The sequence below is a fragment of the Monodelphis domestica genome, chromosome 4, assembly GCF_027887165.1.
Source record: "Monodelphis domestica isolate mMonDom1 chromosome 4, mMonDom1.pri, whole genome shotgun sequence".
Lineage (NCBI taxonomy): Eukaryota > Metazoa > Chordata > Mammalia > Didelphimorphia > Didelphidae > Monodelphis > Monodelphis domestica.
Genome location: NC_077230.1, coordinates 83,670,283 through 83,696,428, shown reverse-complemented (window position 1 = coordinate 83,696,428; position 26,146 = coordinate 83,670,283). Strand labels below are relative to the sequence as shown.

General features: G+C 37.4%; 1 protein-coding gene across 6 annotated transcripts in view; it reads left to right on the top strand.

The window, feature by feature from the left end:
• Positions 1 to 25,693, top strand: part of GSK3B (glycogen synthase kinase 3 beta) — a 242,874-nt gene extending 217,181 nt beyond the window's left edge. For 4 of the 6 annotated variants that reach the window (XM_056793505.1, XM_007493746.3, XM_007493745.3 and 1 more), the window contains 2 exons: positions 12,447 to 12,582; positions 20,576 to 20,713. In XM_056793505.1, the coding sequence (XP_056649483.1) occupies positions 12,447 to 12,547 (101 nt within the window). In that variant the 3' untranslated portion in view covers positions 12,548 to 12,582; positions 20,576 to 20,713. Of the gene's footprint in view, positions 1 to 12,446; positions 12,583 to 20,575 lie in introns of all 6 variants that reach the window. The other 2 variants (XM_001363271.5, XM_001363187.5) reach the window with 1 other exon arrangement.
• The last annotated feature ends 453 nt before the right edge of the window (positions 25,694 to 26,146 follow it).

The window sequence follows — 26,146 nt, the reverse complement described above, 5'->3', positions numbered from 1 at the left end:
GTGACCTCAGGCTTCTCCCTGAAAAAAAAAAATGGCCAGTCTTTTTCAGATCATTATTCAGATCATTTGTTTCTGTTTGGCTGAGTCACATAAGCACACAGCCTATGATGTACTGCTCATGCACCCAAAAGGAAGACACAGGGGTATGATGTGATGGGCATGCAAAGGAAGCAGCACATTAGAAATAATAGAGTTACAAAGAAAAAGATGTCATGAAAGAAGTTATGTGCAAAATATAATAACTCACATGCTCCATTAATATTCTTACAATGTTGGTAGTGAGCAAAGACGCCACCCCCCATATATTGACTTCTGTCCCCTGAACTGAATTTATGAGAAGAAAAGAATCTCAGAGAATGTTCCTTCATGGATGGATCATGATCAGCATCATTGAAGTGAATACCTGTCTTAAGACTACAGATCCATTAGAATGTTTTGATGTATTAATATTAAGCTCATTGGATTTTTAATTAAAAGCAATGTTCTATCTAACCAAACCATTTTCACTTTAAAAGTAGAAGCTGAGGCACAGTGAGGCTGACAGACTTGCTCAATTTCCCACCGCTTTTCAGTGACAGGGCTAGGACTGACACGTAGGCATTTTTTTTTTTAATCAATTCTAAGACAGTAGAGCAGCAATAGCTAGGCAGTCAGAGTTAAGTAACTTGCCCAGGGTCACAGAGCTAGGAAGTGACTGAGATCAAATTTGAACCAGGACCTCCCCTTACACCTTTGTCTTCTGACTCCAAACCTAACATTCTTGCTACTTCCCCACAGAACTTCCTAAGAATAAGAATAAGCTGTTTAGCTTCTTGTCATTCAGTGGAATTCTGATGTTATTGGGAAATAATCAAATATACTACTCACCCCCAATAACACCCCCCCCAAATTTCCCTAATTTAAAAAGATAAATATGAATTACTATTTGTCTTGCATTCATCTTGTAGGTATGTATGTAATGGCACATAGTAGTCACTTAAGAAATGCCTGTTGATTGATGTTGACAATTTTAAGTTTATAAAGTACTTTCCACATTGCCTCTTTAATCTTTATTATTTTATGCTTCCTATAGTGGAATTTTTTAGAATATTTTATACATGTATGAGTTTGTTTTAAGGCATTAGATTATGTATCTTTGATTCTATAGATTTGAGATATTCCTGGCATCTTTTTCTTTTTTTAATGTAATCTCTTCCTTCTCTTTGCTTTGTTGTCAAAGAACTTTGTTGCCAAAGTTATCTCCTAGAGTCTTTTCTCCATGTTTTGTTTTGGGTCCTGTCTTGCTTTCAACTTTTTGCCTTGGCTTCTGCTAAAAAAAGCAAATAAGCCAGAAGACCTTACATCCTAGCATCAGCATGAGGAAAGGCAGGGCAAATTGCTGTGTTTAAACCCCATTTCTGCAGTTCAATTTTTCACATTTTGCTCACTTATATGTCATCTCCTTTACAACACAACTGGACCCAAAAATATGATTTTACTTAAACTTTACCTGAAACCCTGAAATTTGGTTGCAGAAACACAGCATATGAAACTGTTTCAGAAAAACTATTTAGCAACTAAATCTTTACTGCTCAAAACAACTGCTTGTTGGTAAGCATCTGAATTTCAAAAAATAATAGCAGCTATACAAATGTAAATGAATAAATCCTTACCTTGAAGTAAAACAGTAAGAATGTCTTCTAACAACTCAGACATAAGAAATCAGTAGAGAGGAGAAAATAAATTTTAAATTCATTTTAAAATATATTCTATATGCATTTATATTTAGAAAGAAGAAAAATAACTTACCCAAAATCATTTCTAAGCCGGCCAAAATCAGACTGGTAGATATGATTCTGCACCTGAAGTTGCAAGCCTGAACCCAGAATTTATAACATTCCGCAAGGGAATACTTGTTTACATGTATGTATGTGTATTTGTATGTGTGTGTAATTTTGAGACTAAAATATAACATTTCAGAAAGCATAGTATATATTCATTATGTTAAGCAGAATTATTAAGATGGTTATAGTAAAAACCATTTCACATCTTGTCATGTTCCCCAAGCCTACAAATTACATAGAAAATAAAATTGTTTCCCAGTTAAACTTGGAATTTCAAAACTAAACCAATTGTTATTTATTGTAAAGATGCTTATATTATTAAACAAACTCAGTACATCTCTGTATCCAAAGTGCTACCCAGAAGGCGCAAAAGTTTCATTCCTAATGAAAAGAAATCATAATAAATTCTTCCCAATAGCAGCAAGACTACAGAGAAACGCCCTGTTTTCCCTTTTCCCAAGGATATCTCAATGAAACAGGAAAAGCCATTTCAAAATCAATCCAACAATTGCTTTTCATTGTCTGCTCTCTGTGCAGTGTCTCAAATCAAGGATATTCCAAAGAAAAATAATACATGATTCTGTTCTCTAGGATCCTGACAATCTAATTTGGTTGTAAAATATACTTTGGAGCAATTAGGTGGCACAGTGGATAGAGTACCAGTACTAGTCCTGGGGACAGAAAGACATCTTCCTGAGTTCAAATTTGACCTCAGACACTTTCTAGCTATGTGACCTCTGACAAGTCATTTGACCCTTTTTTTTATCTTTAAAAAATAAAATTAAAAGGTTAGGGATTATTTCTGGCAACTAGGTGGCTAAGTGGATAGAGAGCCAGAGCTAAACTCAGGAGAACCTGGGTTCAAATCTGGGTCCAGATACATCCTAGCTTTGCGATCCTGAGCACGTCACTTAACCCCATTTGCCTACCCCTTGCCCTTCTATCTTGGAGTCATTACAAAGTACAGAAAGTAAAGGTTTTAAATGTTTTTTAAAAGAAGTATATAATTTAACAAAATGTAAGAAGGCTATCATTAAGTGCCACAATAATGGGTTTAGATAAGTTCAGAGTAAAGAGACTATATAGACAAAACTACAGTTTGAGAAAGTCTTCACAGAAGAACCAGGTCTGGTGAAACATTGACAGATAATAGAGGGAGCAGCTAGATGACTCAGTGGATTAAGAACCAGGCCTAGAGACAGGAATGTGGTCCCCTACATTTCTTAGTGTGTGACCCTGGGCAAGTCACTTAATCCCTGTTGCCTAGTTCTTATCACTCTTCTGCCTTGGAACTAATACTTCATACTGATTCTAAGATAAAAGGGTTTAAAAAAGGAGGGGAGGGAGGGAGAGAGAGAATAGAATTTCTACATGTATGCAGATAAGAAGGAAACATTCAATGAAGCATCTGTCAGCAGGCATTTATTAAGCCCCTACTTTGTGCCAGCACTCTGCTAGGACCTGAGAATACAAGGGCAAAAAACTTCTAAAGGAGTTTCCATTCTAACATTCCATTTTCGGGTATTTCAGGCAGTAGGCAAAGCAGGTGACAAGAATGAGCAAGATCTATATGCTAGACTAGTAGGTCACAAAAGATGCCAGTACTTTATCTCTTGGTATCTACTCAGGCCAAAAATAAAAAGACTTTTTGCAAGAAACTCTTTCCCACATTCATTCATTTATTCATTCAACAACAAATATTTTCTTAGGACATGCCACATGCAAGGCACAATGCCTGGGAAATGACAGTCCCAGGCCTCTTGAGCTACACAGCACAGTAAGGAATGTAGGGAATGAATGATAACTTCACTACAAAGTAGAAAGTAACTAAGATCGATTTTTAAGTACTATAAAAACTCAATAGAAGGTGAGATACAAAAAAGCAGCCTCAAATTTCTAGGAGCTACTTATTTAAGTAACATTTTATATTCAAACTTCTTTGCTTGGCATTCAGGGCCTTCTGAATCTGATACAACCTACCTTTCCAACTGCACCTGCAGTTACACCCCTCAGTCTATCACACTCCAGCTAACTGGAATCTACTTTCTTCCCTCTTTCATCCCAGCCCAAACATATGATGTCCTCTCCCTCCTTCCTAGCATTGTTCATGGTATTTATTATGCTAGAAATGGCTTCTCCATATTTCATCTATTGAATTCCGTCAGCCTATCTCATATACCATCTCTCTATGAAGCCTTCTCTGATTCCTTCTACTAATTCCCCCTTAAATATGTAACTCTGGGTTTTCTGCCTTTCTGATTCTCTTATATGCTATTAAATATCATGGATTTATGAGACTCCATGAAGACAGGATCGATAGCTTTATCTAATTTTTTTATCTCACTCAGAGCTGTGTTGGCACACAGTAGGCATTTAATGTATGTTTCTGGACGAATGAAGAGTCTGGAAGTTTTTGATCATTTAGTGACATGCTTAGAGCTAACCTTCAGGAGTCTCACGACCGTAGTGTAGAATGTGAGAGAGAGAAAGTAACTTAAGACAAAAGAGCACATTGGACTTGATATCAGAAGAGCTAAGCTCCCACACTTAATAGCCTATGACTATAGATAGGTCATCTATATTCTGAACTTCAGTTTCCTCATCTGTAAAATGAGAAGTGAGCTGTCCACCTCATGGTGTGGTCACATGACGAAAATGCCTCATAAATATTAAAGCATGATATAACTATAAAGAACTATGGCAGAGAGATGATTCAGAAGTCAGGTGAGAGAAAATGAGTAACCTTTATAATGCTTACAAAACACTTTGCATACACTATCTTATTTGATTTCACAATAGTGAAGGATCATAAAAAGAGCCCTGGACATGGAACCAAAGGATCCTCTTTCAGGTTCTGCATCTGACATTCATTAGCTATATGACTCTGGGCAAGTCACCTAATTTTGGAGCTTCAGGTGCCTCATTTATAAAATGAAGATAATCATTTTGAAAGGTTAAGAAAAAGGGTTTTTATAAATTGTATGTATTGTCATAAATGTGTACATCTCCATTTCATAATGAGGAGACTGATACTTGTAGAAATTTCATGATTTTCTCAAAAATTACTCGGGAGGAAAGAAATAGGAAGGAAATCAGTATCTAAGCACCTACTATGTGCCAAGCACCGTCCTAAGTACTTTACAGATGTCTTATTTTGATCTCACAACAACCCTGTAAGAAAGGTGCTTTTGTTACCTTCATTTTACAGTTGAAGAAATTTAAGCCAGACAGAAGTTAAGAGAATTGCCCATGGTTGAGGCTGGATTTGATCTCAAGTCTCCAGGCCCAGTGTTCTGTCCACTGAACAACCTAGCTACCTCTAGCTAGTAAATTATAGAACTGAGAACCAAAACTCAGTCTCCTTGGCTCCAGGTCTAATGATCTTTCAGCCACACTATGCTGTTGCAAGAGAGTGATGGCCTGCTTTTGGGTGATGGCAATAAGAGCTGAAGATGAAGGTCAAGACTAAGAGGAAAGAGAGTAAGCATAGAAGTACCTGCTCTACACCAACTCCTAAAGCAAAAGCTCTGCTAGAAAAAAAATCATGAAACCTTACTGACTTAATCATTATTACTTTAAACTTTTTAAACTGAGCTCCCCTAACTACTCAGCAACCATTTTATCATCCATATTGCTTCTCGCCTAAGCATAGCAGCTATGTGTAAGCTTTCTCTTGTCTTCTCAAATGCTCACCCTTTGCAACAAATAACCTAGCTGAAAGAATTGAAAGCCTTTAGTCATGAACCCTCATCTCACTATTAGACCTCCAAACTGGCTACATTCTACTTTGCTTCAGTTTCAGATGGTGACATCATCTTCCTTCTTGTCAGTTTTACCCGTCCTTTGTTACCTTTGAACCCTAGGCCTCTGTTCTTCTCTGGATCTATCTTGCATTACTGTATATGGCATCTCTGTCTGTGCTTGCCCCCTTCTCTTAAAAGTCTTTCCCACCCAACCAGGAGACAATGTTAGAACAGCCATAGCAGGAGAGAGTACCTAGGATGGGGTGTGGATAAACAGCAATCAAAACCTTGTGTCAAGAGCAATGAAGATAAGGGCAGCTAGGTGGCTCAGTGGATAGAGCACCAGGCCTGGAGACAGGAGGTCCTGGGTTCAAATCTAGCCTCAGACATTTCCTAACTGTGTGACCCTGGGCAGGTAAATTAATCCCAATTGCCTACCACCTTCCATCTTCTGCCTTGGAACCAATATGTATAGATTCTAAGATAAAAAGTAAAGTTTTTTTTTTGTTTTTTTTTAATGATGAAGATGGAAAAAAGGTCATCAGAGTCTCTTAAATGATCTCCACACCTCTAGTCCCTCCTTTGTCTAGCTCCGTCCTTTACACAGTTGTCCAATCAATCTTTCTAGTGCACAAAACTGGCCATATAACTCTCCTAAAATACTTTCATTGCCTCCCTACTGCCTCTAGAGTAGAATACAGAATATAGAGTAGAATCCTAGTTCTGGCATCAAAGTCCCTTTATAATCTGATTCCAACCTATCTTTACTTTTTGCAGCCAAACTAAAGTAATAGTGTTTCTCCTCTCTTACCCTCACTTCTCCCATATCTGTGTTAACATAAGCTACTTTATGAACCTAGACTGTACTTCCTCTTTTAAAAAAATTAAATACTGAACTATTAATATGCAATATAACTGATAACTATAATAACAAAACCTCTTCACGTACCTATGTCCCCTTCTGAACTTCTTTCTGTTCTTATCATTGTATTTTTACTACACATTGGTCATCTTTTCTTCTTTATTTGTATCACTTATCACCCCCACCCCCATTTCTTCCCTCATAAAAATCTCTGCTCCTTAACAAATAATTTTTATCAAACAAAAATGCACTAGATAGGTCTGAATATATATTTCTCATTCTGTTCCTTTGATCTATCACCTTCAGGAGGTTGGAGATGAGCTTCATCATTAGTCTTCTGAAATTAGGGCCATTTCATTGATCAGATATTCATTCATTCAGTGTTGATTCCTTTACATTATTTTTATCATTGTATAAATTATTTTTCCTGTTCCTGCTAACTTCATTCTAAATAAGTTCACATAGATGATCTGAGATTTCTCTAACTCTATCCTTTCCATCATTTCTTAGAGTACAGTAATAGTCCATTACTGCCTATATAAAATCCTTCTCTTCCTTTACAATCCCACTTAGGTATCATTTCTAAAGGTAAATTTTAACATGGTTAAATGTAAAGTACTAAATTTTGCCTTTTTTTTTTGCTCACATGTTTAAATTGTAGTCCATGATGAAAGAGACTTGTTTTCCTACTAGTTAATGTGAAAATACATAGGAGTTTTAACAAAACATAACCTTAATGTGATGTTACTTCCAAAAAACAATATTCTTTGGTTTTTCTTCCAAAAAGAAAAAAACATCAATTTTAGATCATAGGAAGTAAAAAGTTGACCATATTATGCAATGATCAGATTATATCTAAAGTACCATCTTCAGTTTTTGGTGCCACATTTCCACTGGTTAAATATGAAGGACATTCAGAGAAGGTTAATATGGATAGTTGCTTATGAAAATTGTTATACCAGTCATGGTTGAAGGTTTCAGTAACATCTAAGATCAATTCCAGCTTGAGATTGTGATAAATGCAAGGAATGGTAGAGCTCTCTATATACTTGAAGGATAGTAAAATAGAATAGATAACAAAAAAAATAAATGAAGTCAATTTGTTCTCTGAGGTCCATAATTCATGAATAGAACTAAAAGATAGGCAGCATAGCCAGGCAAGTTTTAGCTTAGCACAAGAACTAAAACTACCTAAGAAACTACAACATGAAAAGAATATTCAACGGGTCATTTAACCTGCTTTAGACATGGCTTCCTCATTTGTAAGATAGGAGTAATACCCTGCAGGATAGCTTAATGGGTAGTGCTGGCCTTGGGATCAAGAAGATCTTTAAGATCATAACAATTGGAAATAATGTTAGCAAGAGAAAGTATATAGTTGTCATCAACTACAAATTGGTCAAACCATTTTTAAAAACAGTATATGAGAGAAATCTACAAACTATACTTGAACCCAGCAGTACCCTAGTAAGCATAGATGTTAGAAAGAAAGTGCTCATAGATCCCTAGATGTTCGAGAGAGGGGGGGGGGGGGGGGAAGGAGGGGGGGGAGAGAGAGAGAGAGAGAGAGAGAGAGAGAGAGAGAGAGAGAGAGAGAGAGAGAGAGAGAGAGAGAGAGAGAGAGAGAGAGAGAGAGAGAGAGAGAGAGAGAGAGAGAGAGAGAACATACAAAGTCAGAACCATTGATTAGGGAATAGCTGGATAATTATGGTGTGTTGGTATAATAGAATTCTACTGTTTATCATAAGACATGATGAATATGGGAAATTCAAAGAAACATGGAAAGACTCATAAAACTATTGCCAAATGAAAAAACAATATACATATTGACCATTATATGCAAAAACAGGGAGCCAAACTCAGGCAAATTACTGCAATCAATTATTGTCTCAATACAAATAATAAAACAAACATCTCTTCTCAGGAACTTTTGAGGTTCTTGGTGAGGATCAAGTATGATAATATGAATAAAATACTTTAGTCATAAATCAGTCTTATGTGAGCCATTATTTAGTAATAATGGTAGCTGCTGCAGTTATTCTATAATCTAAACAATCTTTGGGAAATTGTATAGTCCTTTTAATGGCCCCAGATTTCTCCTTGAAACAAAGGATCATCTTTTTAAATTTACATTTCTATCATTTTCATTTCCCAACATGTCCCCTCCTGTTCCCAGAGAGAGTTCCTTTAGAACAGAGAATACAAAGAGTGGTCAGGCAGGGGGACCAGTTCAGCAAAACTAGCCAAGTCCAAAATTATTTGCAATATTCCACATCCATATTCTCCTACCACCACTCTGCAGTGAAAGGAAGGTATATTCTCATGTCTCTGATACCAATCTAGGTCATTTTGGTTTTTTAATTTAATTTTTAATTTAACCATTGCTGTTTCCCATTTATATTGTTGTAGTTATTGAAACTCTCTACTGCATTAGTTCATAAAAGTCTTCCCATGCCTCTCCATATTCTTCACATTTATTATTTCTTTTCAATGTAACAACTTCCCATCTTTGCCAGTTTACTTCCTATGAGGTAAACTCGACTGTTTTGATTTGCATTTCTGTTATTAACATAGCAAAATCTTTTCAATAGATATTAATAATTTGTGATTTTTCTTTTCGAAAACTTTTTTCTTATCCTCCAACCATTTTACCCATTAGCAAATGGCCTTTTTTAGGATAAAGCCCATCTTTTTAACATCAGCATTTTCCCAGGGATGCTGTATATAATACCAGAATCTCCAAAGAATTGAAGTTGTGGGGGTCACCCCAAGAGCAGTGAAGAGGCAGTAGTAGGAAGCAATAAAGGAGTGTTCCAGAGAAATAGCATAAAGACTGGCATCAGAAAGATGCATAGCCAGAGGTGAGGTGAGCTTGTCCTATTAATAAGAGCAAAGAATGACCTAAGGAGTTATTTATGGGCTCAGTTGGTATCCCTACAATGTCAAGAAATCTAGAGAAAAGCCACCAGCCCTTGGGGCGGGGGAGGGGGGCACAGTATTGCTCTTTGTGAGAGATATATGGTAGATGTGAACTAGAGGCATACAGAATGAAAACATCCTGGCTAGCTTGGGATTTTTATACCTTTAGAGGGACTGCCCACCTTAGTGAGAGCATAAAAATTGATGTATTTATAGGTCATCATTGCTTTTTAGCCTGAATCTGACTACTGCGTGCTATGATAACCATCCCTTACCTAAGAGCAACTTTGACTTCTAGGATATCCTTAGTGCCTCTCTTTAACAGTGCCTTAAAGGGTGACATATTTAGAGTTGGAAGGAACCTCTAGCCCACACTTCCCTTTACCAATGAAGGAACTGATTAGACTTCAAAGCAGCAGCCAGCTTTTAGATTCCCTTAGTAATTAAGCCTGAATGCAACTTCATTTCCTTTCGCTGTGCATTCCCTTCCATAGTAATCTAAAAAGGCCATTGACTTCAGAGAAGAGAATTCACTTATCTTAGTTATTCAGAAGACCACAATCTATCTTTCCTCAGTCAGAGATACAACATACAATTTCTTTTCCTCTTGCGTTCATTATTTTGTGAATCACTTAGCTTTCTGTGATAACCTGGATGAACTCCTCCATAAAAAGTGAGGATAAGCTGTTGTTCATCCTTGATTTTCTTTTTGTGCCTAACACAGTATTATATACATAATAGACATTTACTGTGTTAATTGTTGTTGAGTCACTTAAGTCATAGAGTCATATTTAATGCTCAGGGAGAGAACTCCAAGAATTCCTGGGGACTAAGTAAAAATTTGCAAAAGCTTGCATGTGAAAGATAATGCCAAGAAACAGAGAGAAGTTGACAACATGCTGACATGGCCTCCATTCTTTTTAGAGAGACCTGCGTACCTGCATACCCCACTAGGGAACCACATACATAAAAGGAAAAAAACAGATAGATGGGATGTTGGAAACAGACACAAAAATAACACATCTTTGCATTCACACACCCTGAGACCACACAGCCCCTTTTACCAAGAGTAACTATCTAGCAGTACTTGTGGACACCGACCAAAAGAGAGCTATTACCAGAGGAAAACAGGAAGGATTAGCACCGCACAAGAGCAACCTAGATTGAAATGTAGCATATTTGTTGATGAAAGCTGGGATCTACCAAAACGGGGGGTTTGGACTCTGTAGCAACACTTAAGTTCCTCTTTGTGGAACTGTACCATCAAAGATCATACTAACTCAGAAAGACTACATAGCTCCCTGGGAAGGCAGTTCCAACCGAGACAAGAATTGTGTGACTCTTAAACTTTCTCCTTTGGTGAGAGGAGAGAAGAGTCACCTGAGTAGTAATATAAGTCTATATAAGTATATGTAGGTACCTGGAGGAGGTAACTTGGCTGGCTTCCTGGTCAAACAACAAGCCTAAAGAAGTAACCAGATGAGAAAGTGGGATAGGCTAAATCTAAAAAGAAGAGTTTTCTACTCTGCTAGCAGGATAGGCCTAGAACTCTACGACTATTATACAATGGAACATTATAATTAAAGTCCCAAGTATGCACATAACCACCTGATAGATAAGAAGGAAAGAAAGAAACAAACAAACAAACTTTGGACCATTTAAGAATCTAATCATTAATTTGAGGGGGAAAAAACAACCATGTAGCCTTTCTTTATGAATATAAAAGAAGAAAATCAACTTTTAACTTTCTGTAACCAACTCTTCTGGGCTCATATGACCTGGATTCAATTTTGAGGTCTCTCTCACAGAATCTCTGACTCATTTTGTTTCCATTTTCCCCTGTGAACATCAGAAATCTATTTCATGTCTAGATATCCACAGAAAAATTAAAAGAATCCTCAACTTCTGCAAGTACTCTACTATGATCTCAAATGTAGGATCAGCTCTATTTAAGCTGATAAAACAACATCGAAAGGGCTTATGAAAGCCCACAGACAGTCAACAAAGGAGTATCCTCCAATCTGTATGACATTGTCTGCATCTGTTTATTTGCTTGACAGGTTATGATCAAGTTCAAATCCCTCTTTTTCCATTTCCATTAAGACTTCCCTAACCCACAGAGATACTTATCCCTCCTCTGACCTCCTTTAATATTCATTGTCTTTAGCATTCCTTTAGCAATTAATCATAAATCTTAAAATTGGAAGGGTCCTCTCATTAGCTAACCTATCTGCTTGGAGACCTCCAAAAATGAGGACATACTATCTTTTGAGGTCTACCATTCTACTTTTGAACAGATTTTATTTTTAGATAGTTTCTTTTTTCCCCCCAGTACAATTTACTAAAATCCATTTCCTTATAAATTTTAAGTTAGATTCTCTAGGACCAAGTAGGACAAGACTAACCCATCTTCCACAAGGCAACCCTTCACATATTTTAAGACAGCTGTCATGTTTCCCCTGAATGTTCTCTTTTCCAGGCTAAATATCCATATGCCCTTCAACTGCTACTGCCATGGCTTGGTAGTGTAGTTCCGTCACCATTCTGGTCCCCTATTTTGTATATATTCTACCTTGTCACCATTTTTCCTAAAATATAAGTACCCTTGCCTGGTTAAAGAGGTGTGTTCAGACCAATGAGGAGCCTATCATATCTCTTATTATGAACTATACTTATTTTAATAGAACTTAATTTCATGTTCATTTTTTTGGATGCCTTGTTACCCTGCCAAATGATTGGATTTGTAGTTCACTAAAATCCCCCACATTCTGTTCACATGAATTGCTGTTTAGTCACACCTGTCTGTCTCACACATGCAGGTGATTTTTTTTTCATCTATGTAGAATTTTACATTTACCCCTATAAGATTTTTTTATTAGAATGTTCCATCCTATCCTTATATACTGTCTCACATGGTAGCTAGACCTCTCAGGTTGATGCTATTCCTGTAATAAGGCATTGTGGAATTTTGCCAAGAACCAAGGTCAAACTCTCACTGGCCTAGAAGAATCTAGTCCATATTCTTTCCCTTTTTGAAAATTGGTACATTTACCTGCCTCTATTCCTGAAGTTCCTCTTCCATTCTCCACAATTTTTCAGAAATCACCAACAACAATTCATCAGTCACATCTGCAAGTTCTTTCAGTACCCTGGAATGTACTTTTGGACCTGATGACTTGAACCTCACTGAGAGCATTTAGCTCTTACCATCTCTTCAGTCATTGTGTATCCTTTGGTAATAATAATAATAATAATAATAATAATAATAATAATAATAATAATAATAATAATTGGTCAGATTTCTATAGTTCTTTTACAATTTACATGCTACTTTTCTCTCAACCACCATGTGTGGTAGGAAGTCTACAGGTGAGAAAACAGGCTCAGAGGTTGAGTGACTTGCCCATAGTCATAGATAATAAATAGTAAAGCCTTGACTTGAAATCAGGGTTTCCAGTATTCAATTTTCTTTATGGCTTCCTTTACATAAACACACATATACACACACAGAAATTTATATTGTTTTGTTAACAAAATGTTTTACATACATTGCCCTATTTGGCCACAATAATTATCTAATGAAGTAGTTATTGAAAGTATTATTAATCTCTTATAATAAATTTGAAACTTGAGACTCAGAAAAGTTAAGTGACTTACTAAAAAACACAGAAATTAGCAGACACAACATGAACCCCAATCTTTTGACTCCAGATCTCTTATTTTTCTCATTAGTATCCCAGCTTAAGATATGCTGACTGTTGTTTACCTCCTTGTGTCAATATTTAACATTAAGAGCAAGGATAAGGCATACAGTGATTTAACACAGCACCATAATCATCACTACTGATTAGTAACTATTTGTTGTGTGATTTTTGTGTTCATTGTGGATATAGGTCTTTGTCCATCTGCCTGTATATTCTAGTGTATTATTGTAAAGGGAAGGGAATGTTATATTTGACTCATAGTATTTTTGAAGTTGCATGAATTTAAATTCTAGAACTAGGGTTAAGAACTAGACCCCTAATTTCATTGGTATAGAGAACAACACCCAGCTGAGGACTCTTCCCATCAGTGAGAGTTAGCATCTCTCTTACAGCCTTAGAGAATGGTCTAGAGCAAGTGAAGAGGTTCACTTACGGTGACTTTGCTAGAACTCAAATCCAAATCTTTGGCTGGAGAGACTGCACAGTATAGAGGTAGGATAGATGGGAAGGCCTATGGTACTGCATGTTATCAGAAGGAATAGTTCTTGACTCCCATCTCATGCAAGCCCTATGATCTGTCAAAGTAGTCCAAGGAAAGGGGGAAAGTTTAGGAGGAAGGTGCCCCTACTATTGATGAGTCTTCCCCTTGACCCCTCTATCTCAGATGGGTTCTGAGATAGTCGCCCAGGGTCAGGAGAGGAAACAAAGGGGAAAGAGTGTTACTAATGAAGAACCAACCTAAGGCCCAGAAATGTTGATATCACCCAGATAGTAAGTAGCAGAGCTGAAATTCAAGCTGATGTTTTCTGAATCCAGATCCAGTATCCCTTAGACCAGTGATGGTGAACCTATGGCACATAGAAAGCTCTCTGTGGGCACACAGCTGCCCTTCTCCTCCCCCTCCCTCCTTCCTCCCAAGTCCATTACTAGAAAAGCAGAGGATTCAAGGGGAGCTGCTCCCCTCCCCCTCTCCACTGTGCCTAATGACATTTTTTTCACATCCCCCACCCCTCTGCCCAGCAGCCAATGGGAGTGCTTTCTCCCTCCCCTGTGTGGGGTATGGGTGGGCAGAGTGTACCCAGCATGTGGTGGGTGGCAGACATGGCACTTGGTTGAGGGGTTGGGGAGGACACTCTATCTCTCACTGCCTTAGACTGTACTGTGCTCTATGTCTGGGTGAAAATGCAAGAGAATATAGACTTTAACCTTCTTGGACCTCATATGGCTTAACTCTGATATGAAGAGCCAGACTAGATGGCTTCTGAGGTTCTTTCCAGCTTTAAATTTATGATCCTTATATATATATATATATGTGAAGCATATGCTTTGTGATTGTTTCAAGAACCTACATAGGTTTTACTTCCAATTTAAGCCCCCCAGTGATGGTCTACTTAAGCACATAAAGAGCACATCAACTAATCCATCAATAAACATTTATTAGGCACATACTATGCCAGGCTTTGGGGGTACAAATGCAAAAGCAAACAGACTGCTTTCTAAGGGCTTAAATCATCTAGAAAGAAAAGGGAACATACATACATACATACATACATACATACATACATACATACATACATACATACATGAATATGTATACTAGATAATAGGAGAGCTGACAGCTGGGGAGAATCAGGAAAGACTTCATGTAAAGGAGGCACCTGAGCTCAGACTTGAAGGGACTAGGCTTGCCAAGATGTGGAGGTGAGGAAAAAATGGAGAGCTCATTCATTGGGGGAGAAGGGAAGCAGGAATGGAAAGGGGGCAACCTGTGCAAAAACATGAAAACCAGAGATTTAGTGCCATGTTTTAAAAAAAGATAAAGTTTTTTAAGGATGGGGGAGATCAAAGAAGGAACCAGTAAATGAAGATTAAAGTTAAGGCAAAAATTGTGGGGCAATTTGCTGGAGAAGACGGGAGGAAAGGAGATCGAGGTTACATGAAATAGACTCAGGCTTGGAAATAAAGGTCCCATCTTCATCAGGAACTTGAGTAAAGGAAGAGAGGTTAGAGAATGCTGTCAAGGGGTATAAAGATAGATTTAGAGAAGAGAAAGGGAAATTTGAAATGAATCAGCTTTTTTCTCAGTAAAATAACCAAGTTGTTTAAGATTGGGGGGCAGGATGTTTCTAGAGATCTGAAGAGAGAGTAGAACTTTAGGCATGGAATAGAAGATCAGGATGAAGAGTATTTATCTTGCCTTAGTGAGGAAACAGTTTAGATTTAATAACAGTAAACTGGTGGTGGACCCCATCACAGTTACATGGCATTCTCTAACTATTAAGCAACACAATGAATTAGGAGCAATAAAGGTGGTTGGTGAAAGACAGAATAATCCCAGATTGCAGTTTGGCAAAGCATAATTAGTGGCAATGATTGCGACAGGAGTAAAGTGTAGAGAAATATAAAAACAGGGAAATGTAGAGCTGAACTGATTGTAACTAGATTGGGAAGGAAGGAAAGTGAAGAGAGAGCAGAAATGATGGCCTAGGAAAGAACTGAAGGTGGGAAGTCTTGGTCAGGATGATGAATGGAGTTGGGAGGAGTAAGACATTCAGAGAAGTCAGGTTGTAATTAGGTAAAGGTATTTCAGAGTTCACCATCACAAAAATGGAGCAGTTATGAGTGATGGCCAAATCACAATTTTCTATCAGTTTATCTATCAGTTTCTATCACTTTATCCTCTTACGTTCAGATTCTAAACCCTTAGGTTTGTGTAGTGACACCCTCTACCAGAGACCATGGCAAGAAAAAGAAAAAGTCATTGACTCATAGGGTTTAGAGGCAGTAGAAACCTCAGAGACAACACAGTTCAACTGCTTTATTTTATGTAAAGATTTAGGGAGATCCAGAGAAGAGATGACAGTGCTAAATCAAAAATGATAATGTCAGATTTTAAACACACACATACACACAATTAAAATTACTATAAACCTTAAAATTTAAATTTTTCATCAGAGAACCCATAATGGTAATATTAGTAGCAGTTGTTATAGTAGTAGTAATTGTAGCAGCAGCATTAGGTAGGAAAGACTGGTCTTCACTTTAGGGCTTTCAAAATGTGTTTTATGTACGGGATCTTTCTGCTTCTCACTACAGTCAGTTAACGTAGGTACTTCAGTACTACAATGCTTATTTTATAGGGAGAAATCAGTCACAAAGTATTAGATTTGGAGCTAGAAGGGACTTGGGAGGTCATTTTGCCCAACTCTCTCATTTATTGCATGAGGAAACTGAAAGCTGGAAAGATTAAATGAACTAGCCCAAGGTCACATACCTGGTCAGAAGTAGTATTTGAACCTCAGTCTCCTGAATTCAAATCTAGCATGCCTTCCATTATTCCACATTGATTTGTGTTAATTCACAACTATGTTCATTCTAATTATTTATACAAAAAAGTTGGGGGTTTTTTTGTAAATAAAATTGTCAAACCAAACCTTTTCCAAAACTTAAACAAGATTAAACTAAAACTTAAAATATGACTAAAATCAAACATTTCAACATTCCATCTTGATTATCCAATTAAACTTTGTTGTCCCCCCTTCAACTCCAAGAGTGAATACTTGGCATCTTTTCAGCCCATCTACTTAGCCCTTTTTTCTTTGAGTTCTTAGAGTTTTGTTTCATATATCAGGAAATCTTGTTTCAATACAATCAGTGAGTGAAGGTTAACTGTTGAATGGTAAAAACTGTAGTACTAAGACTTGTTTTTCCTCTTATTTTCCTATCCCATAATTAGAACAGAGAATCTATCTTCTACCTATAGGAATATAAAACTTAGATGCTGTGTGTTGACCTTCAGTCAAAAAATGGAGCTATATGAGCATATATTCCTATCTCTGCATGATCAGCAACCACGATTGTTCTTATCAAATGATTTGGACACATTTCAGAGTGTATTATTAATTAGCAAAATCTAAACCTATGGAGTTTGACTCCATTTTAAAAAATTACTTTAAAATGAAATGCTTAGAATGCAATTTGTTTCAAGCCCCATTTAAAATATTTGTGCTTCTCATTTATATTTTTAAAACAGTATAAAAAAACAACCTTTGAAACACTTTCCAGATAAATAAACTACCTCATGAGATTTCTTTGGTGTGGCAAATTAGCAAATCATGCCAGTGCTTCTCTGGCATACAAGGATTTCTATTGCATTTGTTGCTGAGCAAGATTTGAATGAGGAACAACTTGAGGTAGATGTAACAAGCTTATTTCAGAGATGTTTGCCCAACTCATTTTCAACCTGTGTTGTGAGAGGAGGAACTAGTTAGACGAGAGAGTAAAAAGGACAGTATTCCTGTGTGCTCAATTCTCAGTAATTGAGAAATCTTTTTGTCAAGCACTCAAAAAGGATGCAGTACGTATGTGGGTTTAAAAAATTTTACAAATTGCATTTCAAAATATTTTAGTCTGAAATCAAAAACTACTTGGTTAAACTTATCTGAATGAGAGTCTGGTATATGATTAGTTGTTAGATAATTACTGTGCCCTCTACAGATTCAGTTTCAAGGCATATTTATATGTAGCATCTTTCTTCATCTGAAGGTTTAACATCCCACATCAAACCAAAAATTGGTATGATTACCCAGAAAATGAATTGTCACTCTAAATAAATAAGATTTTTTGAGGCAATTCTTTAACTACAAAGTATATATTAACATTCATTCATTTTAACATCAACTGTGCCTGCATTACTGTGAAATGAGCACTACAGAAAAAAGCTTATTAGATAGCTGCTGTGTTCAGGAAAGTAATTGAAGAGAGGTCATTTGATGAAGGGATCTCCAAAGACCAGTGGAAAAATTGCTAGAAGTAGGGCAAAATGCCTCACTCTCAAATTCAGTGGAAATTTGAAACCAGGGCGTATCTGAATATTTTCTTGGAAGCTCAAGAGTCATTACCCAAAATGATGAAGTGAATAAATGAAATAATATACATGGTTCTCCATTCACCATCAGAGTACTAATAAATAGACTTTTTAAAGTGAGTCCTATGTCAGCAGAAAATAAAACATAGGAATAAGCTATGTACTTTCTAATTGAACTCCTTGTCATAGCTGAAGATTTTAAAGTTAGAAGAAACCCTAAGGATCATCTAGTCATTCCCCACCCCCACCCCCTTAATAGATTTAGAAATTGAAGGTCAGAGAGGTAAAGTTACTTGGCCAGGATCATACAAGTGTTAAGTGTCAGTGAGAGGATTTGGAGCCAGACCTTCTGTGTCCAAATCTAGTGCTTTTTTCATTATGTGGCACTGTCTGGTTAAAACTCTATATTCAGTTTCATATAGTCTCTGAATGTAATTTATTAGTCCTGACATCCCAGCGTCTGAACCTACATTTCACTAGAAAGTAAAAAAGATGAAAGTATCTAGATATTTTTCCTCGAAGAATCTATGAAAACTAGGGTTGTTCAGAACAAGGGACAAAACGTAAATAATGTAAAGTAAAGAATGTGGGAGTTGTTGAGTATCAAGAAGTAGACACATCCTTCTAATAGAAATGGGATTAAAGTAATTCAGAACTAGTTATTGATTAGAGCAGGAAAATAGCTCAGTATCACCTGTGTTAGAACAGGGCCCTGGGGCACTGTATTTTTTCAAAGGACCTCCTAAATCAGCCAAGACTTATGCAAAAGCCAAGAATTCAGAAAGCATAATGACCCCTGAACTTTAAGAGTCTGCCTCTATCCTTGGCCAACACCTCTCCTTGATCCCCATCACAAGGGAGAGCGAGTCAGCTGCTCCTAATGTTGGGAGCTTTTTTAAGTCCTGCCTCCACCTAGGAAAATACAAACAAGTTTAAGATAGTTGCCAACCAAAGTCTCCAGGTTACCAGTGTAGCCTTCATCGCCTCTGTTCCCTACTTCAGGGAGCAATAATAAACAAGCTGTCTTTGGAGAGTTTTTAGTCGGTATTGCCAGAAGCACAATCTTGAGTCTTTGAGAGCCATGTCAGTGAAACAGGAGAAGAGGTAGAAGATACAGACCATTTCACTCATGGCTCTCCTCAACATTCCATCTCATCTCTGTGCAAAACCTCACTTATACCATTTACAATCAAAAGAATTAGTCAAATGTCTTGGGTACCACAGTTGTCCAGCCTTGTCCTTTTTTTTTTTTTAGATAACCCTTACTTTCAGTCTTAGAATCAGTACTATGTATTGGTTCCAAGACAGAAGAATGATAAGGGCTAGGCACGGGGGCTGTGACTTGGTTGGGGTGATGAAGCTAGACAGTGTCTGAGGTCACACTTGAACCCAGAACCTCCCATGAGCTACTTAGCTGGGGGTTTTTTGGCCTTGTCTTTTAAAATGTTTTTTTTTAATTCAGACCTTTATTTGGCACTTGCTCTGTGCAAATCACCATGCCAGCTTCTGTGATGGATGTAAAAATGAATGAGATCATAAGATCAGGCTCTTGTTCTTGAAGGGATTGTAGTCTAGTGGGGAAGATAAAACATTCAGTGATCATTGTAATGCCAGGTATAATGTGAATGGGCAGAAAAAGGAAGTACAGGGTACTATGTAGTTCAGAGGAGAAAAAAATGAATGAATGAGCACTTACTGAGTACAAAGCACTGCACTAGTTACTGGTCATACAGATAGAAATAAAAACAGTCCCTGCCCCCAAAGAACTCACATTCTAATGGGGGAGATAATGCATTTGAAATACTCAACTGTTTGTCACTTAGAGAGGGCCCCATGGCTCTTTGGGGGCAACAACGATGCAGACATTGACTCCTCTTCTTTAGTGTCATTTCCACGGATAAAATCGTAATAGCACCTGGTCCCTGGGAAGACACTTAGCTTTGGGATCTTTTTGAGAATATATATATATAATTTGGGGTGTTTCCTGGTCTGTCAATTGCCTTGGTCCCAAGGCTTTGAGTGGGACACTTAACTGCACTGACTTGTTGGGTATTAGGATTGTGAATTTCAATTAATGGAGTTGTTCCTATCTCCAATTAAAATGAATAATTGAGAACTGTCTCTACTTCGAAAGCAAGCAAATGAGATTAATTCACCCAAGGTGCTTTTTCCTGTCATTGATGAATGAACCTCAGGGTTTTTAGACATCTCTACCCACTTAAACATGGGGACTGATTGATTGATTTTCTTATTTGGTAACGTCCTGGTCATTCTACAGGTTTTGATATGCATCCACTATTGGGTTAATTTTAAATAAAATAGACTTAGTATGAGTGTTGATGATCTACTCATTACACCTGGCTGCAATTGATCCAAGTGTAGCCCTAATAGAGACCTCGGCTAAGCTAGGCCAGTCCCCTCATTTTATAAATGAAGAAACTGAGACAGAAGTATTTGCCCATTTTCCGAGCTCTCAGTTACCCAGAGACACTTTCCTTTTTATGAAATGAAATTAACAGGTCAGTCTAAGAATAGGGAATCAAGATTTCTGCCAGGCGTCTCTTAAGCAAGATCCATTGTCCAGTTCCCAGTCCTGATTCAGATCTCTCTACAGAAAGCATTGCTCATGCTCTCTCTTTCGGGAACTTTTATTGCAGATGCTAATGCAGGAGACCGAGGACAGACCAATAATGCAGCGTCAGCTTCAGCCTCCAACTCCACCTGAACCAGCACCAGGCAGCAGCTGTGCAGGAAAACTCGCCGGCCACTTGGGTTTCACTCAGCAACACTGGTCACGTTGGGAAAGAAAATTAAAGAGAAAAAAAAAACCTTGTTCATTTTAGTGTTCAATTTTTTTATTATTGTTGTTCTTATTTAACCTTGTAAAATATCTATAAATACAAACCAGTTTCATTGTATTCTCACTTTGAGGGATTTCCAGGGGGTTGGGGGGGTTGTGGGGAGGGGACAAGCGGAGTAATAGAACACGACATGACTCCCTCGACAATCTTTTTTATGGAAGTCTGCTGTTATGTATTCTAAAAGCAGGACTCTTGCCTCGTGCCCCCTTCCACAAAAGAAGAAAACTGTTCTGTGTTGAAGTTTTGGGGAACTTTCTTTTCTTTTTTTCAGTCAGTGTCAGACATTGGTATAGTGCACAGCTTGAATTTGGTTGGGAGCTTAGCAGGTGTAATTCATTGGGGGCTTCAGTGTTGCTTGTAAAATTAATCCATATCCTAGGGTATTTGAAGAATTGCCTTTGGCATGTTGGGGTGGGTGTGACAGACAATATGAAATGTGTCACATCCGTCACCAGGGGAGGCAATCAAGTTTCCAATTGGAGCTACACATGGAAATGTTTTCAGGGGGTTTGCTTATTTTTTTTATTTTGCTCTTACATCAGGGTGAGAGAAACCTACAGTGTCACACATGATAGAAAGCTGTCGGATGAGAAGCAAGCCAGAGCTTAGCTCGATTAGCCCTGCAAGAGGATGCTTGTTTGGCTGACCGAAGGCTCTGCCAAACCTCAGCCTCCCTTTCAAGTAGTGATCTGGAAAGGCAAAGAAAAAAAAAGTTAGGCGAGCAGCTCTGGTCTGCAGAAGAGAGAAGCAGATGACAAACTGTGTCCTATGGGAAGGGGACAGCGTAGGGGCTCTTTGGCAAATGGCCACTGTGAATATATTTTTCCAGGTTTTGCTCTGAAATTGCTTCCCTTGAAAAGATACACCTTGAGAGGACACTATAGTTTATAATGTGAACTGTAACAGTCTACTGGTTTATTTTTCATAATTTTTTATTGAAAGTTGAGCTTGCAAATTGCCACATTCTATACATAGTTCTAATTTTAAATCCAAATCTAGAATCTATATTTAATTTCATCCTTTTTTAACCTCATGCTTTTTTATTTTATTTATTGATGCATGTCAGATATGCCATTATGATATTAAAATGGTAAAAATATTAATAAACTAGGCATCAAAATTATATAAAAAGTACTTGTACCTGCTGACTTATAGGAAAGCTGATTATATAAATGTGTGTGTATATATATTATATATATACATGTATACATATATTCAATACTGCTTTTTTATTTTTTGTCTACAATATCAAAATTGTCTGATTGGAGCATGAGAAGAATGCTTTTTTTTTTCCAGTTAAGTATCTTGTTCTGTTTTCTTTCTGTATCAGTGAATGATGTCAGAATCAAAGTCTCTGTTTTTGAAGTAAAAGCAATATTCCTTGGAAAGCCAGGAGGGTGGATGGATTCTATTTGCAATGTAGAAGTAGTCTTTTCAGAACTGGTCTGTTTTTTACTTGTGAGTTTGGTGTCCATGTGGGCCTTATATACTCACTAAAATGAACCTTAGTCACCTTGGTGCTTATGGGCCATTACTTGACCTGTGACTCTTTAAGGCACAATCAGTTGTATTTTACATTTAAAGATCATTTTAAGTGATGGCCCCTTCCCTCCTGCCTACCCTTCCTCAAACACCTTCCAAGGATAAACTAGCAACAGCAGGGCTGGCTGCGAAGATACTGCTAGGAGGCAAAAAGAGCTGAGGCTAGTCTCTCTGAGCATTCAACTTGCCCTCACCTTCCTCGTTGCTACAGTAAGTCACGTGAGGATTTTGAAAGTCACTTTCTAACCCATTTGGAAGATTCAACTCTTAGTAGTCCTGGAAATGGGCACCGGCATCTCCGCTGCCCTCCTGTTTGATAAATAGGGTGCCTGAGAGGTGGCTGCTTCCTGCTGAGATGAACTAATATCCGGAAAGAAAACTGAGCCATCTTAGTTTTCACATGCTTAGTGATGCTCTTTGGGATATTTGAAAGCTCTCTGGGTATGCCGTAGCACGAGAAAGAAAAACACACACACACACACACACACACACACACACATATACACATATACATACACACACACACACACACACACACAAACCCTCACTCAAATTTCAGTTTTGATTATCAATTCGAATCTGAAAGAAGTCTGAATTAATGAAACTTGCCAGCAAAATCCCATAAAGGGAACTAGGGCTTTGATGATGTTTCCCCAGGAATTTCTAGAAGATTTAAAAGGCAGGTTAGTGACTAATAATGGATGTGCTTTAAGACAATGCCCAGCCACAGATTTAGAGATAGACATTACTCTGGATTTGGATAGTATTTTCCGAAGTCCATAAAATCACTGCTTATATCAGGAAACACTTTGTGTCTTTTTTTTCCCTAAGGATGGGAGGAGGAGGAAGAGGAGAGAGGGAAATGTAAGCGCTTTTCTCTCATTTTTATTTTATTTTGTGTGTGTGAGGGCTGAGGTCCGATGATTTTACTTTCTCAAGGATCATGACAGGATCACAGAACTCTTTTATACAAGTGAGATCCAGGTCTCTGAATATCTTTTTGTAAATAATAATAATAATAATAAAAAGCTCCTCACCAAATTCAAGCTTGTACATTATATTTTCTTTTGATGTTTTTAAATTTAAGTTTTATTGTTTTGTATGTAAATATGTGGACCCAGGAACTGTTATTAATGAGCAAAAAGTTACTGTTCAGGGCAGTGATTCTGTTTAATAATCAGACAAAATGTAGACGAGCTTTTTAAAGCCATATAGTTTTAACTCTGTACAGTAGGTACCGGCCTGTATTATTGTAACAATAACTCTAGCAATGTATAGTGTATCTATATAGTTTGGAGTGCCTTCGCTTCCATGGTTCGTTTTTGGTTTTGTTTTTGGTTTCGTTTTGTTTTATAATTTTGTTTCCCTTTTCTGTGGCCCCATTCCCACTTTTAAATAATGTCTCAAAGCAGCATTTAGCTCTCCCCACAGCTGTTATGAGTGCTGTTAAGGTTTCAGTGATACCATGCTTAGTAGTGGAAAGAGAGGAAACCATGTTTATAACTCCTTTAATCACACCCTGACTTTGTTTTGGCTCTGAATGTTGGTTTCCTCCCCAGTAGCAGTGACCGGTTTCATTATTTCACTCATCACCCACCTAGCACCAAGTTGCCCTAAAGCTGGGGCAGGGATCAGCTAGACTAGATTTTGCTCGTCTTTCCCCAAGCCCTACATCCAGGGGTCTTGTGAACAGCAGATTCTGGGAGCCTTCCTTTGGGTTCATTTTCTCCCTCTCTACCTGCCTGCCTTCCTTCCTTCCCTCCCTCCCCTCCCTTCCCCCTGAGAGAGAGAATTTGATTTTATGAGTCAAAAATATCCGTATAGGACCACAGCTTGACAAATAATGGTTCAAAGTGTCACGTTGTAATTACTGGTGGCTTCAGTATGGAGGACCATTCCAGTTAAAATACTGTTGTTTTAACAAGAACTCTTAGCTTGCTCCCTTCTTCTTGCCACTCTCACCCCTTCTAATAAAATGCCATTTATAAATTCCTAATTGAAATCAGTTTAATTTTTATTATGTGCCCAGCACAAAGGCTTTTTTTAAGCAAAGAAAAAATCACAATCATTTATGTTTTGCCTCCAAGTATTCCACATACAATGTCTTGAAGAGAAGAAAAAAAAAACTTTACCAAACCAAAGGTTGCTATTTTTGACACATCTTGTTGTTCATTCCAACAAGGCAAAAGACGGCACCTTTTTTTTCTGGTGACGTGACAGTGATGTAATTTGTTTTGTTTTGTTTTGTTTTGTTAACAGTCCACTCGATCTTTTAAAAATATTTTTGGTTGTTTTTAGCAAAGCATGGCTGACCAGTCATTTTGTCTGCACTAATGCAAAGGTTTCTGAGAGAACTATATTCTCTGACCCTGTGGATATCAAGACACTGGTATTTTGATGTTTAAAATTTCTCGCCATTTCCTTTTGAAGACTCTTAACTTGGGACATTCTTTAGAAAAAAAGAAAAAAAAAGCAAAGTTTGGCCAACACTAGATCCCCAACAGTTCACCTTTGTTTAAAAAAAAAAATTGCATTGTGTTCCTACAGTTCAAGATTAGCAAAGTTCTAAATCTTCATGGAGTCAAACCTTTTTTTTTTCCCTTCCACAAAAGCCACACATCCTTTACCAGTATTTGAGTCTTTTTCTGGTAGAAACCTGAGCCATTGAAAGTAAAACAGACAACTTAGAAGCACAGTCAAGTGACCAGACCAGGGTCTGCCTTTCTGAAGTTCTGAAAAGTAATCCCTGAAGTTTGGATTATTTTCACAGGGGTTATGCCCAACTTTATTCAAGTTTGTTGCTCCATTTTGCACCTCTGCAATAAAAGCAAAATGACAAACCATGCATAAGGGGTTAGCTCGAGAAGTAGCTTCCTTGTGTTAACTCATCCTAAACGTTTTTATATATCTGTCTACAGGGAGATGCAGATAGATGTATGAAAATGTGCTTGCCTGTAAAATTTGCATTTATCAATGTGTTGCCGATGGATCACTTGGGCCTGTACACACACCAATTAGCGTGACCACTTCCATATTAGAAACAGAAATCTAAATATATATAAATATATATATATATATATAAAGGACTGTGGGTTGTATACAAACTATTGCAAACACTTGTGCAAATCTGTCTTGATTTAAAGGAAAAGCAAAACCTGTATAACATTATTACTACTTGAATGCCTCTGTGACTGAATTTTTTTTCATTTAAATATATACTTTTTTGTGGACAGTATGCTTAATGTTTTTTTTTTCCTTCCCCCATTCCCTTGTAAATACATTTTGTTCTGTGTGACTCAGTTTGGAAATAGTTAACTGGTACTGTAATTTGCATTAAATAAAAAGTAGGTTAGCCTGGAAATGAAATTCAAATTCAGAAGTGTGTGGTCTTTATTTCAGTTCCCAGCCCTTTCTTTGTCCTTCCTAATTTGCACTGCTCTGTTGACTGCCATTACCTTCCGCTTTCCCTAAATTAATGAAATATGAATCTTTGTTACAAAAATCAAGATATAGATGTGTTTTCTCTCTTTTCCCCTCCAAATAAACTGTTATTCCATTGCCTTGTCCAGAGGGTACAGCTTATATTTAGTGTGTTACTAGGTCTGATGAAAAAGGGATTTCAGCAAACACTGCTTGCTCTGAAAGAAAACTGTCCAGTCAAGGGGACAAATTAAAAATTGTGAACTGCTGGCTTTGAACACTGTGCTCTTGGTTTGGGGTAACTTCTTTCTTTCTTTCTTTTTTTTAAAGCTTCATCCCATTGATAATGTTACTGGGTGGTGATTTGTAGACTATATGAACACCATTTCCAGTGAAGCTTGTACC